The sequence below is a fragment of the Balaenoptera borealis genome, assembly GCF_965194805.1.
Source record: "Balaenoptera borealis genome assembly, chromosome: X".
In the NCBI taxonomy this organism is placed as follows: domain Eukaryota; kingdom Metazoa; phylum Chordata; class Mammalia; order Artiodactyla; family Balaenopteridae; genus Balaenoptera; species Balaenoptera borealis.
The window spans coordinates 100,007,774-100,024,240 of NC_138881.1; the positions used below are offsets into that span (position 1 = coordinate 100,007,774).

Below are 16,467 nucleotides of genomic sequence, written 5' to 3' on the forward strand. Positions count from 1 at the left end.
ACATTTTTCATATGCTTATTCACCATTGGTATCCCTTCTTCCGAGAACTCCCTATTTCGATTTTTGCCCATTCATTGACTAGACTCTTAGGTTTTTCTTGTCAGTCGAAATGAGCTCTTAAAAGATATTAACACTTTGTCATATTTGCTGCAAATGTAAATATTTTTCACAAGTTTTTTGGTTTTTTAAATGTCTTGGCCGTACACAGTTTTTTTTTAAAGATAATTAGGTTCTAACTACAGCCGAGTGCCCCCAGTTTCAGCCTGTTTCCCCTTGATTAAATTGAAGAGGTTTGACGAAAGATCTGGAAAGGCCATTTCAGCTAATCCTAAATTTAGATCTGTGAATAAAAGTGTGTGGGCCCGATTTAAAGATTGTTCAGTTCATATGCACTTTTTAAACGATTTAAGAAGATGGGGTGGGGGCAGGGATGGAAGCAGTTTGTGCCAGAAATTTTTCAAATTCTGAGGTAAGAAGCCAATTCTCTCCAGTCTCCTGCCTGTTGGGAGGGGGAGTAAATTTTGTGCAAGAACTCTTGATGGAAAAGTACTGCTCTGGGCTGCAGATGTGTACATGGCTTGGTTTTAATTATTCTTTCCCCCTTCTCTCTATCCTTGCTTCCGCTCCCCTCCCCCTGCCACCATAAAGAGGGCGGCCAGATTAGGACTCTGAAGGGTATAGACTCTGCTTCCTCCGTAAGGCCGCTCCTGTGCAGCTGGTTAGCACATCAAAGGCCGGATGAAATACCGAGGAAACGAAGGGACCAAACCTAGGATCCTTCCAAATTCCCACCTTCCTCTGGGCTCCAGCACAGGGCTATTTTGACTGCCAAGGATAGCTCGACCGACTTCAAATAGAAGAACGCTGCCAAACAAAGAAACTTTGGTCACTATTCTGAGAAAGACAAACAAAAACAAACAAACAAACAAAAAAACGCAACAGAATGTTGCTTGCTGATGCAAGAGCGAATCAGTGATTGCAATGAGATTGAGCCAATCAGTGACTGCAAAAGGATTTAGTGTTCCAAAAACGAACCCAAAGCAAATCGGACGATCCGATCTGTTTCCCCAGATATTGGGAGAGCTGTCAGATGAGGCCTGTGCACTGACTTTAGCTATCCCGGGGGTGTCTGCCCCACAGCATCTGGTCGGGGGAGGATTGGAGAAAGGTCGTCAAGGGCAGCGAATGGGGATTCCCAAGGTGAAAATGGGTAGTCTGGGTCTCTAGGGTGGGAAAGGAGCTCAAGGAGTGAGTTTCCCATCTCCTAAGAGAGCCTCGTGGTCCCGAGGGTTGGCCGGGGAAAGATGAGTCTTCGGATTGGAAGGCGGGGAGAAGCTTAAAGCAGGGGAAATGGAGTCGGAGTGTCTGGCTCGCATCAGGTGGCGGACGGGGCCTCACACAGAACCTGGCAAGGCCGAGCGGGTCGCTGTGCGACGAGCAACTGGGGGTGCGGAGGAGGGCAGCGTGCTGCGTCGCGGTTAGCTAGAGGATGGCGTGGGGATGGCGTGAGGCTGGGGCCAGGCCTCGCAGGTATTGCTGACGGGTGTGTTCCGCAATCTCGGCGGCGGGGTAGGCAGGATCCGGCTGGGGGAGGGGAGCCACCATCCCGAGGCAAGGTGGGGGTCCTGAGCTAGGCGGGCCCCGACTGAGCAGCGCCGGGAGCTTCGGAGGCCGCGGGGAGGCGGGGCTGAGAGGCTCCGCCCATCCGGCCCTGCCACCGCCTGGCTCCGCCTCCTCCGCTGGCTAGTCCTTGTCCGCCGGGCCCCGCGCGCCACTAGCTCGCGGAGAGGGAGGAGAAAGCCAGTTCCGGAGCCCTCCCTATCCCGGCCCAACCTTTGCTCTAGCGATCATGGCTGCCGAGGATGTGGCGGCGACCGGCGCCGACCCGAGCGAGCTAGAGGGCGGCGGGCTGCTGCACGAGATTTTCACGTCGCCGCTCAACCTGCTGCTGCTCGGCCTCTGCATCTTCCTGCTTTACAAGATCGTGCGCGGGGACCAGCCGACGGCCAGCGACAGCGACGACGACGAGCCGCCCCCGCTGCCCCGCCTTAAGCGGCGCGACTTCACCCCTGCCGAGCTGCGGCGCTTCGACGGCGTCCAGGACCCGCGTATACTCATGGCCATCAACGGCAAGGTGTTCGACGTGACCAAAGGCCGCAAGTTCTACGGGCCTGGTACGGCGGCCGGCCGGGGGCCCCAAAGACAAAAGAAGGAGCCCCGGCACGGGGCTGGGTCCCGGAGAGGCGAGGGGGAGCGGGGCGCCCCGGGGAGGTGGGGGCGGAATGGCGGCAAGCCGGGGAGGGCGGGGCAGGGCGGCTCCCCGGGCGGGCAGGGGGCAAGAGGCGTCCTAGAAGGGCTGCGGGCCAGTGGGGAACGCAGAATTCCCGGTCCGCGCCGCCAGCCCCGGCGTGGGCTGGAGGAAGACGGCTGAAGCGCTTAAGCCGGGGGCGGGTGGGTGAGATCGCGAGGCTGGAAGGCGGGGGCTGGGGGTGGTGGCACAGCAGAGCGCAGTGTTGGGGGGTTTCGAAGGTATCGGGTTTGAGGGTTCCTGGAAGGAGGGGATGGTGTCTGGCTGGAGAAAGGAAATGAGGGTGTCTCGAGGGAAACCTGATGGGGGGGAGGGCGGGAGGAGGTAGGGAGGTCCAGCCTTGGAGGGGACGCGAAGGCCGATGACGCCAGGAGTAGCCATGGTGGAATGTGAGGTTCTGGGAGAAGGGAATCGGAGATGGGATTAGCAGCAGGTAGGAGCATTGTGCGTGGCGGTGAGTTATGTGTGTGTGCGTATTCAGTGTATGCGGCTTGTCAGTCGTGTGTGTGTGCGTGAGCGCGCGTGCGCTAGGAATGTGGCATGTGTCAGGTATGTGTGTGGCATGTGTTTGGTATGTGTGTGCGCGCGTGCTGTGTGTGGCAGACGGGGAAAGCTGGGAGGTGAACAAGGGAGGCTCCATGGGGGAAGGGAGCTGGATGAGGAAGGCTGAATGTAGCGGACGACAGGAATGTGGCAAGACGAGAAGGTAACACAGTATTATACTCCGTAGCAGGAGAGAAAGGACTAGAAGCCAAAAAAAAAAAAAAAATTAAAATGGAGGGAGGGAGAAGTGGGAGGATCCGGAGAAACAAGAGGGGTAGGGCTATGATGGCCGCTGGGTGTGGGGATTTCAGGAAAAGCCAACCAGAGGGGAAATGAGGGGTGGGTGACTGCTGAGCTGTTGGAGGGGGACAGGCTTGACGGGGCCTTGGAGATGAGGCTTTTCCAAGCTTGGTTGCGGATCAGAATCACCTGATGCGTTTGAGGTACAATACAGATTCCTGGCCTAATATCCATAACCGCGGGAGGGGGGGAAGATCGAGGAATCTGCATTTTAACACACCCACCCCCAGGCAAATTCGAGAAGAATCCAGGTTTGGAAAGTTCTGCTATATAGAATGTTTGGATCAGAGGAGGAAGAAGAGATTGTAGCTCCTCCAATATGGATGCTTCTAAAAATAAGGGGGCTCAGGGAGTATGGCCACTGCTCTGGAGACGAGGAAGAGGATAGCAGGCAGTGACCTGCCTTCATCCCGGCTCCTGGTTTGTTTTACTCTCCCAGTCCAGCTCATCAAAATCAGATGTGCTAAGGTTCTTAAGGAACTCTCCCACTTAGCAGTTTTTCCTCGTGGAGGATTTTAGAAGACCTACTTTCTGTAGGCATGTAACGGTCAAGATAATTTGAAAACCGCACCTACATTATTTGTCACTTACAGTGGCACACCTAAAGGCATTATCAATAAGCATAATCATGTCAATATCTGTTCTTACTGAGCTACACCATAAAGCAATTGAAACGTGTGCCTGGAGCATCATCACATGATTGTAGTTTGCAAAGTCATTGAGAGGAATGTAGGCCTGTGTACGGAGCCCGAAACTGGGAGTCAGGCAACCTGGGTTCTCCGCCTGGTTGGATCACTGACCAGCTGTGTGACCTGGAGCAAAGCATTGTTCTCTCTGGGCCTTAGTTGTCCCTCTTTAAAATGATAAGGATGGCCCATTGTGAGAACTCTCAGTCTCTACCTGCACTATTGTCCAGTGAGGCCATGAATATGTGACAACATCATTTGGAAATTATACTTGATGTTATAAAGGATTCCTAAAAATTATTCATTATTTTTAATGATATTATTGTATGCATGGCACTTTTGTGGGTGCTGGGAATATAGCAGTGAACAAAACAGGCACAAATCTGCTCCTGGAGCTTACATTCTAGTGACTGTACATTCTGGTGAATAATATATATAACTCCAAAGACTTTCAGTGCTCCCCTCAGATTGTTTAAGTATTCTGTGACCATAATTTCTGAAATGGTGAGGTCCAAACCCGTACACTTGGCCTATTTACCTTCTCTAGTGGAAACGGTAGTATGTAATGATGATTAAAAATAACCATTTTTCTTTGGACTCGTATGTGCATTTAAAAGTTGATCATAAATTTCGTCCAATTTGTAAAAATAAAAGAATCCTGGTGGATTGAGGTTTCAGGTGGCCAGATCGTAATGAAACTTGATCTGTTCTCATACTTGGCATGGTGGTTACCTACAAACTTTTTCATGTCAGACTTGCTACTCAGTCCACCTTTGGGGAAACAACACATTGTTTAAAGTACACTGGCTTCTCTTCATTTACTTGTGCAATATTTAAATACGCCTAAAAATCCACTGTAAGTACCTACAGAATGATTCACTGCTCTCTTAGACAAAAATTTAGTATCATATATAATAGCATAATATTATGTATAATAGCATTCAGATATCTTACAGAATTTTCACAGTCTTCAAGCCCACCCAAAACAGGGTGACAGACCTGAGCCCCGTGCCATCTCTTCTTTGTTGACACTGAAGATTATGTAACCTGTGGATAGATTTCTGAACCACTGATATTCATAAAATGATTTCTCCTGCAGATACCACATGTTAGTGTTTAACACAGTCTAGTCTTGCAACCAAAGATGTCTGTAAGACGCTTTTGACTCATTAAATCGTATCAGAGTATGTTTATAAGAAGATGTTTTCATTTACACTTTAGTGTTTCTTATCTTCAGAATCCATAACTTTCACTGATGCAGCCCAAGTGCCTAGAACAGAGCCAGGCTCCAGGTTCAAAGTCCAGAAGTCGAATTCTGACCCACGAACTCACTATTATCTTGGATCATTCCCTACTAACACCTTCCCCCCCAGGAGATAATCATTTATGGCTTTTTTATTAGCTGTTTGAAAATCACAAGAAATGAATGCTAATGTATAGCATTTTGATTTAGTTTTAGTTGTTTAAAAGTTTAATGACAACAGGTCTTTCAGTATCCACTAGGTAATGATCAAAGGATCAACATCACTTACGGTTTCCAAATGGAATTTGATACTCAAAAAGCAGGCTCTCCATGTTAATGGGTAAGGAAGCCATTTTCTGTGTGTGAACCACAGAGAAATTGACTCTCCATGTTAATGGGTAAGGAAGCCATTTTCTGTGTGTGAACCACAGAGAAATTGACTGCCTAATAAATAATCGACTTTGGTTTGGTTTGGTTTTGTTTTTAAAGAGGGGCCATACGGGGTCTTTGCCGGAAGAGATGCATCCAGGGGCCTTGCCACGTTTTGCCTGGATAAGGAAGCACTGAAGGATGAGTACGATGACCTTTCTGACCTCACTCCTGCCCAGCAGGAGACCCTGAATGACTGGGACTCTCAGTTCACTTGTAAGCGGTTGTTTTTTTTTTTTTTTTAATTGTGCCTGGATCAAATTTCTACCAGTAATGGGATTCACGGCAGTACAATAGTTATTACTAAGCAGGCTGCAACTGGGAAGCGTTTTGATAGGCTCCTGAATCTTGGACGGATCAAGTTCATGGCTTGAAGTAATTGCAGCAGTGCTGAGTCACTTGCCGTGATTGCATACCAATTTCTAGCTAGTTCTCTGTGAAAACCTGGGTTTCTGTTTTTTAAATTTTTGAGAGGTTTGCCTAGATTTCACAATAGGATTTGGTGCTTGGTGTGCAGGGGAAAGGAGAGTGGCCATCTTGGCTACAGAAAGAGGGATTTTCATGAGCCCTCACTTGTAGGACTTGCTGTTTAAAAGCAGCCCACATTTCTATTAAAGAATGAGAGACTTGTATTCTACAAAGCAGCTTCTCTTTGAATCTAATTGAGCCTAACTATAGGCCTCATCTACAAATGATGCTTATAATCTGCCCAGCAACAATGGTGTCTGCGTTTTTAAGAAGAAAACAAAAAGGAGACACTTGTTTCCTGGCTTATGGTATGGGCTGAGGTCTCTGGGGGGGAGTAAGGACGGGGGTTAAGTTCATATTTTGAGAATTGGGGAACTGGCTTTTGTCCAACCCAAGTGTTTGATGATCACTTTAGCAATATTTCACTGCTAAGAATTTGAATAATAATCTTTCCCAGCTTTGAAACAGTATATAAAGACAGTGACCATTTCCTTGAGGGGGATTTTTCAGTGTAAATGTCATTTTCTATTTGCCATTCTCTATAATCTGTTCAATATTATTGGCTTTTTTGGCTAAATCCAACCATTTTCTTTGAAAACAATGCTGACTTCAGAGAGTTCTGGATTAATAATTAGCCAGGTATGGCTCTACCTTTAGAATTTGGATCCCAAGCAGACTAATAGCTTTCAAGTCCAGAGGCAAGTCTTTTTACTCTGAAAACATAATTCAGCTATCTAAGAGTCCCTCAGTTTTTGCATCTTCAGGATGCCTTTGTAACAATAGATTCTTCTATATGAAACCAATGAGTCGTAATTCATAACTTACAAAGCTCTATTTTCTAGGGCTTGCCTTCATCAGTGGGGTAAAAAGTGTGGTTCCCCCAACCCCTTAAACTAAGGCTAGCCCCAAATACTGTTGTGACACTTCAGCTACACTCAGAGCTGGCGTGGATTCCCCTTAAGGCAGGTTTCTGAGGCGCCACCCGGCTTTTATTTGTCTTGCACAGTCCCAAGCACCCTAGGGACCTTTATAAAATGTTCAAATAGGGAAGTTACAATTGTTCCTGACGATTATTTCACACCAAAGTAGCTCCGGTTGCCTGGTTAAACAGATTGGTTACTCCTCTAATTCCTACCGATACTCAGAAAGAGGAGTTCTTTTGGCCTCTGACTTTGAGATGATTAACCCTACGTTAGCTTGGCCCTAATAATACAGGCAATATGGTGGTTGTCTGCTGACTCCGCCCCTTCTCAGGTCCCTTACGTTCTGGTTGCCCTCTTAAATCTATTTTCTCCAACATCTCCAGTGCTCTCTGGCCTCGCTGTTACCACTTCCCTTTAACCACGTATAGCTGTTGCCCCGTGTTGGGGGAGAATTCCGTCTCCTGCTCTCCCCTTCACCCACTAGACTATTATCACTCCTTCCCTTCACTGTCAGACAACCACCTAGTAATCCGTGGTTGTCCCTAACCATTGCTCCATCCCTCCTTGCTCCCCGCAGTATGGTTTCTACCCCCCGCCCCCGATTCCATTGAACCTTCTTTCTCAAACGTTTCCAGGGACCTGCTTCTTGCCAATACTGATTTCACTTCTCCAGTCCCTGTTGTCAGTCTCCAGTCACGTGCCCCTCCAGAGTGGCTCCCTCTCCAGAGTCCCCATTTCGGTCCACGGAATCTCCAGTTTTCACTTCATTAACTCACGTTTCCAGCTTCCTTTACGTGTCTCATATCCTTCCCTTCGCATCCCCACGGACACCCCCTCCTCCTGGCTCTTGTTCCTCTGCATGTGGATCCATCTGCTGGCCTCCTGGTCACCCTGCTCCTGGGCTCTCCTAACCGTAATCTGCCCTGCCCTCTATACACAGTGATACTGTTGTGGCCACAGCACTGTTTTGCCCTGTCATTCCTTTGTTGTAAACTTTCAAGGCCCTTTGCCACCTATGGGATAAGTCCGGACTCCTCAGGCTGGCTTTCCACATCTGTCTTAAGATTTCCCCACCCTGTTTGGCTAGCGCTACTCCCAGTCTACTCCTGCCAACTTGGTCTCTTTATTGCTCCCCCAGATACACTCGGTCACACCTGCATGCCTTTGTGTGTGGTATTGCATTTTCTGGAAACCCCTCCCTCCCCAAGTTCTTCTACACATTTTCCAAAGCATATCCTTCTCCCACAAAGTGTTGTGCAACCCTTCCACCTAAGTCATAACAAGCCCTTGCTCTGCTAAACCTCCTATGCACAAACACAACTCATTCTGACATTACCTTGCACACTCGTTGTCAGGCATCGCTACCTGTTCTATATTTCTGTCTGCTGAACAAAACTCTAACTCCCTGGGACTTGGCTGGGACTGTGGTATAAACCACCTTCAAGAAGCCCAACAAGCTACTGTGTCGTTTGTAGGCCTCTCACAAGTGCTTTCAAATGAAATGTCATGATTTTTCTCGAAAGCGTGAGAGTGACCATTGTGTCTTCCCCTCTCCTTCCAGTCAAGTATCATCACGTGGGCAAACTGCTGAAGGAGGGGGAGGAGCCCACCGTGTACTCAGATGAGGAGGAGCCGAAAGATGAGAGCGCTCGGAAAAATGATTAAAGCCTTCGGTGGAAGCATATCTATTTTTGTATTTTGCAGAATCATTTGTAACATTCCAGTCTGTCTTTAAAACATGGTGATTTCAATATTTAGAGAAGTTTTGAACTTGCTGTACATTTTTTTAATTAACATCACTAGTGACACTGATAAAGCTAACTTCTGTCTTAGAATGCATGATATGTTCGTGTGTCACAGATCCAGAAAGTGAACTGCAGTGCTGTAATACAAATGTTATTACTGTTTTTCTTCTATCTGTAGTCAGTACAGGCTGCATTTGAATTTGTTTTTCCTGAGAGACAGGTAAGACGTGGGTATTTGCCCCAAACAGGTAAAAATGTTAAACGTGCGAAGTCCTTCAAGCATCAAGGAACAAAGGATCAACTTTTAGTCATGACGTTCTCTGAAGACAGCAAATCCCTTATTTCTCAATTGACTTAACTGCATGATTTCTGTTTTATCTACCTCTAAAGCAAATCTGCAGTGTTCCACAGGCTTTGGTATTGATTAAAGAGAGGTGTCCAGTAACAAAACGAAATCTCAAAGCTGGGCTCAACTGCAAGAAATCTACTTTCTTTGTTTCCAGTCTGCACCATTGTCCTTGTCCGCCTTGGGACCCTCAGATGCCCTCATTAACATAGTAATCTACAGTGAGGATTAAAACAGGATGTGAACATTCAAAAGCAAGCTTTGGAAAGAATCAGCTGGCTTGCCTAAAAACCTGAAATACATGAATAAGATTGTAGGACTATCTTCCCAAGCCCCACGTTCATGGTTATTTTACGTGGTTGGATGTGAGAGAGGGGCATGCAGGACAGGGACAGGTGATTGCTCTCCTAAGAGCCTTCACACCCCTGAAGAATGAGGAAACCGTATACATCCCTAGCCAAGTGGTTTTTAAAGTGTATTCATAAAGTAACAGTTATTCTTCTGTTGTTACAAAACTATAGCCACTGCAAGAGTAGTAGTCAAGTGTCTCGGTCTTTGATATTGGTCTTTTGATTAACAATAAACTTAGCTTAAGTAGACTGTACAGTTGTATGAATTTGTAAAAGTATTATATGAACAATTAGGTTTCTTGTAGTTGAATAGTCATTGTATTTTCTTGTGAACTGTGTTTAATGGTTTTACCTCAAATCAGAAAACAAAATGAAGTGCTTTGGTCAGTTAATAAAATGGTTTTACCCAGTATAGTGTGGTGGGTTGCCCTGTTTTTTTTAAACCTTAATCTGAGTAGCCAGCTTCAAGAGTTTCACTTTTGAGTGACTTTTTTGTATTCCAAAAGAGACAAGTAAAGGGGCAGAACTTTACAGAGGCCTCACACCACAAACCAAATACCAGCTTGTCCTGTTAAAAAAATAGTGAATTGAATTTACTTTTTGTGACTTGTCAACTTCTGCCTCTTTAAGTCAGAACTTAATAAACTCAAAGGCAGACTTCCACCTTGAGGTGTACAGCAAGGTCACTAAGGAGTAACTCTAGTGAAGATTGTTGCCGAGTGCCAAGGCAGGTTTTGTTTTTGCTGTAATGTATCATCGGATTAGTAAAGTGTTCAGGAATCCTTATAGTGGCAAAGTTGATTCACTTTGTGCCGAAAGAAGAATATCAGATTTGCACGCACAGTTGGTTGTATAAACACAGACAACCTATTACCCTGAATATTAGTGTTCTGCCATTTTAGTGTTAAAATTGGCAGACTCTTCTTACAAAAGAGGTACTCCCTGAATCAGAGGGCTCAAAAGCTTTCCAGCTTTTATGTTCTCAAACCATATTGCCTGTTTTTGTTGTTTTTAAATGTGTCCTTTTCCCCCACTAGTTTTCATTCAACAAATATTCGAGTTGCCTGTTTTGTGCCAAGCAACCTGTTAGGCCATATGCTATGGGGGAAGGGGAGGGAGAGAGAAATTGGGCCACCTTTGCAGCCTGAAATCTCATTTAGATACGAAGATTAGGCTATTCCCTTTACTAAGTTAAACAGTTGTCTGATGCCAAGAGGAAAACATCCAGAGCCTGGTTAAAAGCTTCAATCCCAAATAGCTGGATTCCCCTCCGTTCAGAACTAAATCAACATGTATTGATTACAGGTAAAGTGATATTACTATCAGGCAGGACTTTGATCTAAAAACTTCTCAAATCCAGTTCGCATAGTCGTAAGCCATACTATGTAAAAGGCGCCATTTAAGAAGATGAGGGAGTGGTGGTTACAGCGGGGGAAGGGTCAGCTGTTTGCTCCCCACCTGCTTGCTTCTGGCCCCTGCCCAGATACGTGGTTCTCAGTCCCAGCATCTATGGGTCAGAAGCAGCATTCACTATGCGTTTGTGGTATCTCTGCGGCTTCTCTACACAATGCCCTGTTCACCTTACCTCAGAGGGCCAAACTTCATGCAAATCCTCAATCCAGAACAAGCAAGAACAGCCCTTGCTGTCTCAGAAAGAGCTCTTTGAACCCAACAAGAACCCTTTCAGCTCTGAAGTGCCCAGTTGTTCTCTAAGGTACAGTCCGCCTTTGTTAGGGATGCTTAGAGGCGGTTTGCTGTACGTTTCATGTGAAAATACAGCGAAAGCTTGCAGGGTCAAAGACTGATCACTGAAGCCCCTCGTGTCTCTGACTCGTTTCTGGATGTTGAGTAACTTCAGCACTTCTACCAAGGCCTGAAGGGATGAGATGAAATTCAGTGGAGTCCGTTTTGCTACCTTTAAAGAACTGATAAAACCTTTGCTGAAGGGAGAATAGTCTTTAAGTCCAAATACCGTGATTTTAATTTATCCAAAATGAAAATACAACTGTGGTTTCGTGAGCTCTGACAGGCAATTACCATAAACTGGAGAAGCTGCCTCGAAACTTGAATATTGAAACCAGACGTATGTTTTCATGGGGAATGTTACTGCAGGTGTGCAACATTCTAGCCAGTACATGCGGTCAATGAACAAAGACTCTATGACAACTTTATTTTTAATATATCTGAAAGTCAAATATGTATTATTTCTCTACCAATGCAAATGACAAAAGGGATCAGCAACGTTAGTGCAAAGCAGCATACTACGGGTAGAAATCCCAACCCCCCAAAGTGGAATTATCAGCATTTATTTAAAAGTTAACATTTTGAACAGTCTTGCAACAAATGAAAATACATTTATTTGGTTCTTATTTTGCAAATTACCAGGTTACATGGCTTTCTACCTGAGAAATTCAAACAAATTGAACAAAAACACACTGACAGATTTTTAGCTTTCTTAAAGTACTATTAGCAGCACGTACAAGGAAAAACATAAAAACACCTATTTTAAAAGACACAGCTTAAAGTTCAGGCCCTCACTTAACTGGACATAGGAAAAAGATATGAGAAAATACTTCTGCACCACTTAAACAACAGCACAACAAAGAATAACAAAGTTGATTAACAGAAAGTGATTACAACATTTTCGGCTCTGTTCCATCCCTTACTGAGCCATTCATCTGAAAAGTTCAGGATAATTGTTCTCTTCCTTGTTTAAGGCCTACACACACCAAAAACGAGAGGTTTACTCAAATCTAGAATGCATTACCACGAGACATAAAAATCCAAGGTTGTACGGAAAGTAAACATAAAACCAGTATTTTTACTTTCTTCTAGGTCCCAGGATGGTATTTAGCAAACAAAACAAGACCAAAATATTATATAGAAGTGACTTAGCACCAGTTCTATTCTGCAATTTATTTTTTTATGTCTGGTTACTGAGCAGCAAATTGTTTTCACGCCTAAAATCTCTGCAAAGAAAAATTATCCAATGACAGAAGAGATTGAGTTGTTTTTTTTTTCTTTTTCAAAACAAGCATAGCTGCTTTCCATTACAAACCCATAATGCTCTTTGTTTCAAGGGCACGAAACATGAAAAAATAAGGAGGTGGGGTCTCATTGGAGGAGAATAATACCTGGTTACCAAAAATTGTGTGACAAAATACAAGCTGTTAGTAGTTTAAAAGGCTACTCCGGACAACAGTACTCTGAACGTTAATAATCACTGCTAGTCCTCAGAGGAGAAAAGGCACTCGCCCTAGGAGCGATGTTTCAGATTGGACAAGCCAAGCCTGGTTTTGATGGCAGAGTCACTGGCTTGCAAGTGGAATTGAATATAAGGGAGCCAACAAATCATTCAGTGATAATGAATATAATCAATCTGCTATGTTACATTCATGTCTGAACGTTTGCTTGTACTGGCATACCTCTATTAAATGCTATTAGAGGAGATCAACGAAACAACTTGTGGCTCTCACTTTAGATCAGTTAGAAGATTTTATAGCCATTTCAGATATCAGGTTGCTCAAGAGGGTGGTTATGAGCACACATCGTGCCTCGTCATTCTGGGCAACCACAATGACTGGCATCCTACCTTGGCTTTACCAGCTGGTACTTTTCTATGGACTATCAAGTTAGGACTGTTTGAAATGAATCATGTCATATGAAAATGTTGCCTTCCACTACTTCAGTGGATTAAAATCACCTTTTCCCCACTGCAGGCAATCTAATCTCATTGAGATCTTCAATTGCCATGTCAGCTATAGCTTCGTTGGAAGAAAAAAATTCATCTACTGCCCCCTGAGGTCCTAAATCCAATATAAGGCAGAATGAATCAGCCGAGCTTTCAATAGAACATGCACTGAATTAAGATGTATGTCTTTACGAATCTATAAAATATCTCAATTTAAAAACATATTCAAGGAGTCCAAAACCAGTAGGTAAAAAGATAAATTGCTTATGTTAAGAGTTTACAAATCCGGCACACATACAATATTTCCCCCGCTAGAAAACTATGGGCTTTACCCATGACTCTTCCTAACTCCATGGCATTACTGAGGATTGAGGAGGCACTTGTTACTGTTTTATAAAAGTCAGTTTGGGGATATTCAGTGGCTTTTTACAAACTGATGTCACCCAACCCTGAGTGAAAGGATTACATAACCTGAAATGGAATACTGTCACGTCCTCTCTTCCCAAGTGCCATTACTGGTGCCCCAGGATCGTTCAATATTTCCTTTGGCAAATCCCACGTTGTATCACTTCAGTCCTGTTGCTTTTCTAGGATGGAATGACATGGGGTTCTTCCAAAAAAACAACTCTGCTAATGGTCTGTGTAAACCTCAAAGGACAATCTGAGCCCCTTTTAGATTCTTCTTCCAAGGCTTTGTTTCTAAAAGGACAACTCTTTGAGTCCTATGAACATATTAATAAGATTAATTTCTTTCTAGTGGGTGCTCATGGAACTGTCTAATGTCATGAAGAAGTCTATTATATGTTCTAGGTGGCATCTCTCCTCTTTTATCTATAGGTACTTCTAGATAAAAGTCAGGAAAGTTTGTTGCTGCACATGGTGTGCTGACCAAATTAAAGAACAAGTAAAAAGATCATTATTCATTCACTGCCATTCCCTTTGAAGATAAATGATGCTAAATGATAACATTATGACAGCTGAAGAGCCATAGAGGGCTATCTTAACTCCTCTTGACGTTAATTTGCTCCTTTGATGGCACCAAATTAAAGTTGCAATCGAAATGTAGAAATGTCTGTCCTTGGATAAGGAAGTTTTGCAAGCACATTGTTTTACCAACCTTCAGAATCTGGATGTTTTGTGTTTCCAAAGTTTGCCAACACACCTGCAACACACACACACATTTAGATCTATGCTTTATACTTTGGCAAGAGAAACAAGGTTTTGCATTTGACCTCGCTCCTGCTCCTAAGTGTTGCTCTCTTGCTCTGTAGTTGCTAACCACATAGCTACATTTGGTCTGAAATTTTCTTCTTGCACAGTTTTATTGTGAGTAAGAGTTTTCTGGTCTAAGAGACCTTCAAAACATTTGAAACTATAAAGAACTAGTGTAGTTGTTTCCTAAATAGCTTCCGTCGTCAATGTGCTCCTGACTGCTACGTCTGATATAGTAATTATCAGAATTCAGCATGAAATCTTCAGAATTCTCATATCTTCTAAACCTCCTTGCATCCTGGTTATGTTCTGACTTCCATGGAGCCTCTCTTCTTTTGGGAAAATCCCCCAAATAGGAAGCATTAGCACTTTTTGACGATGTTCTCGGCACATGAAAGGGCCTATAGTTCACTTTCTGGTCAAATGTACTTCACTAAACCGCCTCCTCTTTCTTGTGACAGTGTCTAATTGATCACTGGCACTGGATTTGTGGTGGTAGCTTTTATCAAATACGTATTTGGGAGCCAATATTTCCCTCTTTTTGCTGTTGCTCTTCTCATCTCTAATAGAATTGTTTTCACCCTCAAGCCATGAACACCTCAGTTCATAATTGGACCTCTTGCCTGGTTTCCTAAGCTCGTATTTAGAGTATTTTTCCTCCTCATGTTTCCACTCTGAATACAAGGTTTGCTGACTTGACCTAATTTCTGGATCGCAAGTGATGATTTCATCAGCGTCAAGAGATCCCTTTTCTGGGGAGCTATCATGTGTGGCCACAGATTTCTCTTTCTCCTCTTTGTTTATGCTAAGGATTTCACTGAAACATTCAGAATCACTGCTAATTTCCTCTAAGAAATCTGTCAGCTCCAAATTAAAGTCTGCTGACCTGTTGGGTGAGGAAACTTGGCTTTGACTTGTGGATATGGAATCTTGGACCTGGTAAGCATGAGTCTGTTCCAACAGATGGCTCTTTCTAAAAGTTGGGGATGGCCGATCACCAGCTTCACATACTGTGTCCTTGCAATGATGTTTAAACCCCTTAAACATTCTACATTCTTTGGCATAATCCACTTTTCCTCTCTTTTCTGGTTTATGCTCAGGATCCTGAGTACAAATCTTTGTACAGGAATCGTCTTCTTGCACCTGTTCTCTCCTATCTAGGTTTTGCATTTGGCTCAAACTGGTTAAATGACACTTACGTTTTCTCAAATTGATTTGAAATCCACTTCCTTTCGCATGGACGACCCTCTTCCACTGACATGTGCTTGTTATGTGACTTGGTTCTAGGCAGATACGGGCATATTTTGGACTTTGATAGTAGTTTAAAAGATAGTAAATAAATTCATCTGTTTCATAGATCTTCTGTTTCCTGCCATGGTCTCTCTCAACTAATCTGGAAGAATAGGATTTATTAGAACCATGGTAGTCTTCTTTCTCAAGAGATTGACCTTGAATCATTGCAATTTGCAAAGAATTCCAATCAGGGAGCAAACTGTGATTGTATTCACTGGTTAATAATTTTCCACTTCTCTCTTTTCTAGCTGAATATCTTAATTTTTTTCCCCCAAGGTGGTGGGAAGATTTACATAAGTGAGCACTAGCTCTTTTCTTCTTTTTTTTTTCCCTCTTCTTATCTGACTTGGAAACCTGATATCTTGGCATTTCCTCCTGATTTTGAAGATACTGAGTGTTTAACTCTTCTTTCTTCAGAGCTCCCAGTGTGGTCGCCGGAGCACGATTAGCTTTGGAGCCTGCAACATCTACCTCCCGTGGGTTAAATTGTACAGACCCCTTCAAAGAAAAAGGTTAAAAATCTCACATGAAAAACTAAACAGACTAAAATTTTCAAAGAAAATTGGGCTTTCTAGCATTGTTCTGAAGAGGTTTCTAACTACACCTAGGATAGATTGAAATTATGAACAATATCACACTGAAGAAACAGGAGGTACTAAATTAAATGTCTCGGTCTAACAGGAGCTGCTTTTACTAGGTCTGTGCCCGTCCTTATGTTAGAAGGCACCCCGGTTCACATACCTTCAAAAGCACATGACCCTTCATATACCCGGACAAAACTATAATTCAAAAAGATACATGCACCCCTATGTTCATAGCAGCGCTATTTACAAAGCCAAATCATGGAAACAACCTAAATGTCCATCGACAGATGAATGGATAAAGAAGATGTGGTATATATATACAATGGAATACCACTCAGCCACAAAA

At 43.9% G+C, this 16,467-nt stretch overlaps 2 protein-coding genes across 2 annotated transcripts in view; one reads left to right on the top strand and one right to left on the bottom strand.

The window, feature by feature from the left end:
- The first annotated feature begins 1,749 nt into the window (after positions 1-1,749).
- PGRMC1 (progesterone receptor membrane component 1) lies at positions 1,750-9,753 on the top strand. Its single transcript, XM_082377574.1, has 3 exons — positions 1,750-2,174; positions 5,570-5,725; positions 8,462-9,753. Exons 1-3 carry the CDS (start codon positions 1,850-1,852, stop codon positions 8,563-8,565), a joined length of 585 nt encoding a protein of 194 aa, XP_082233700.1. The 5' UTR covers positions 1,750-1,849; the 3' UTR covers positions 8,566-9,753.
- A 4,321-nt stretch (positions 9,754-14,074) lies between these two features.
- The window catches only part of LOC309620516 (A-kinase anchor protein 17B-like), a gene marked incomplete at its 5' end in the record, with an annotated part of 100,367 nt that continues 97,974 nt past the window's right edge, over positions 14,075-16,467 (bottom strand). Inside the window, 2 exon segments of the mRNA XM_082377090.1 lie at positions 14,075-14,673; positions 14,676-16,035. Of these exon segments, the coding sequence (XP_082233216.1) occupies positions 14,405-14,673; positions 14,676-16,035 (1,629 nt within the window). The 3' untranslated portion in view covers positions 14,075-14,404.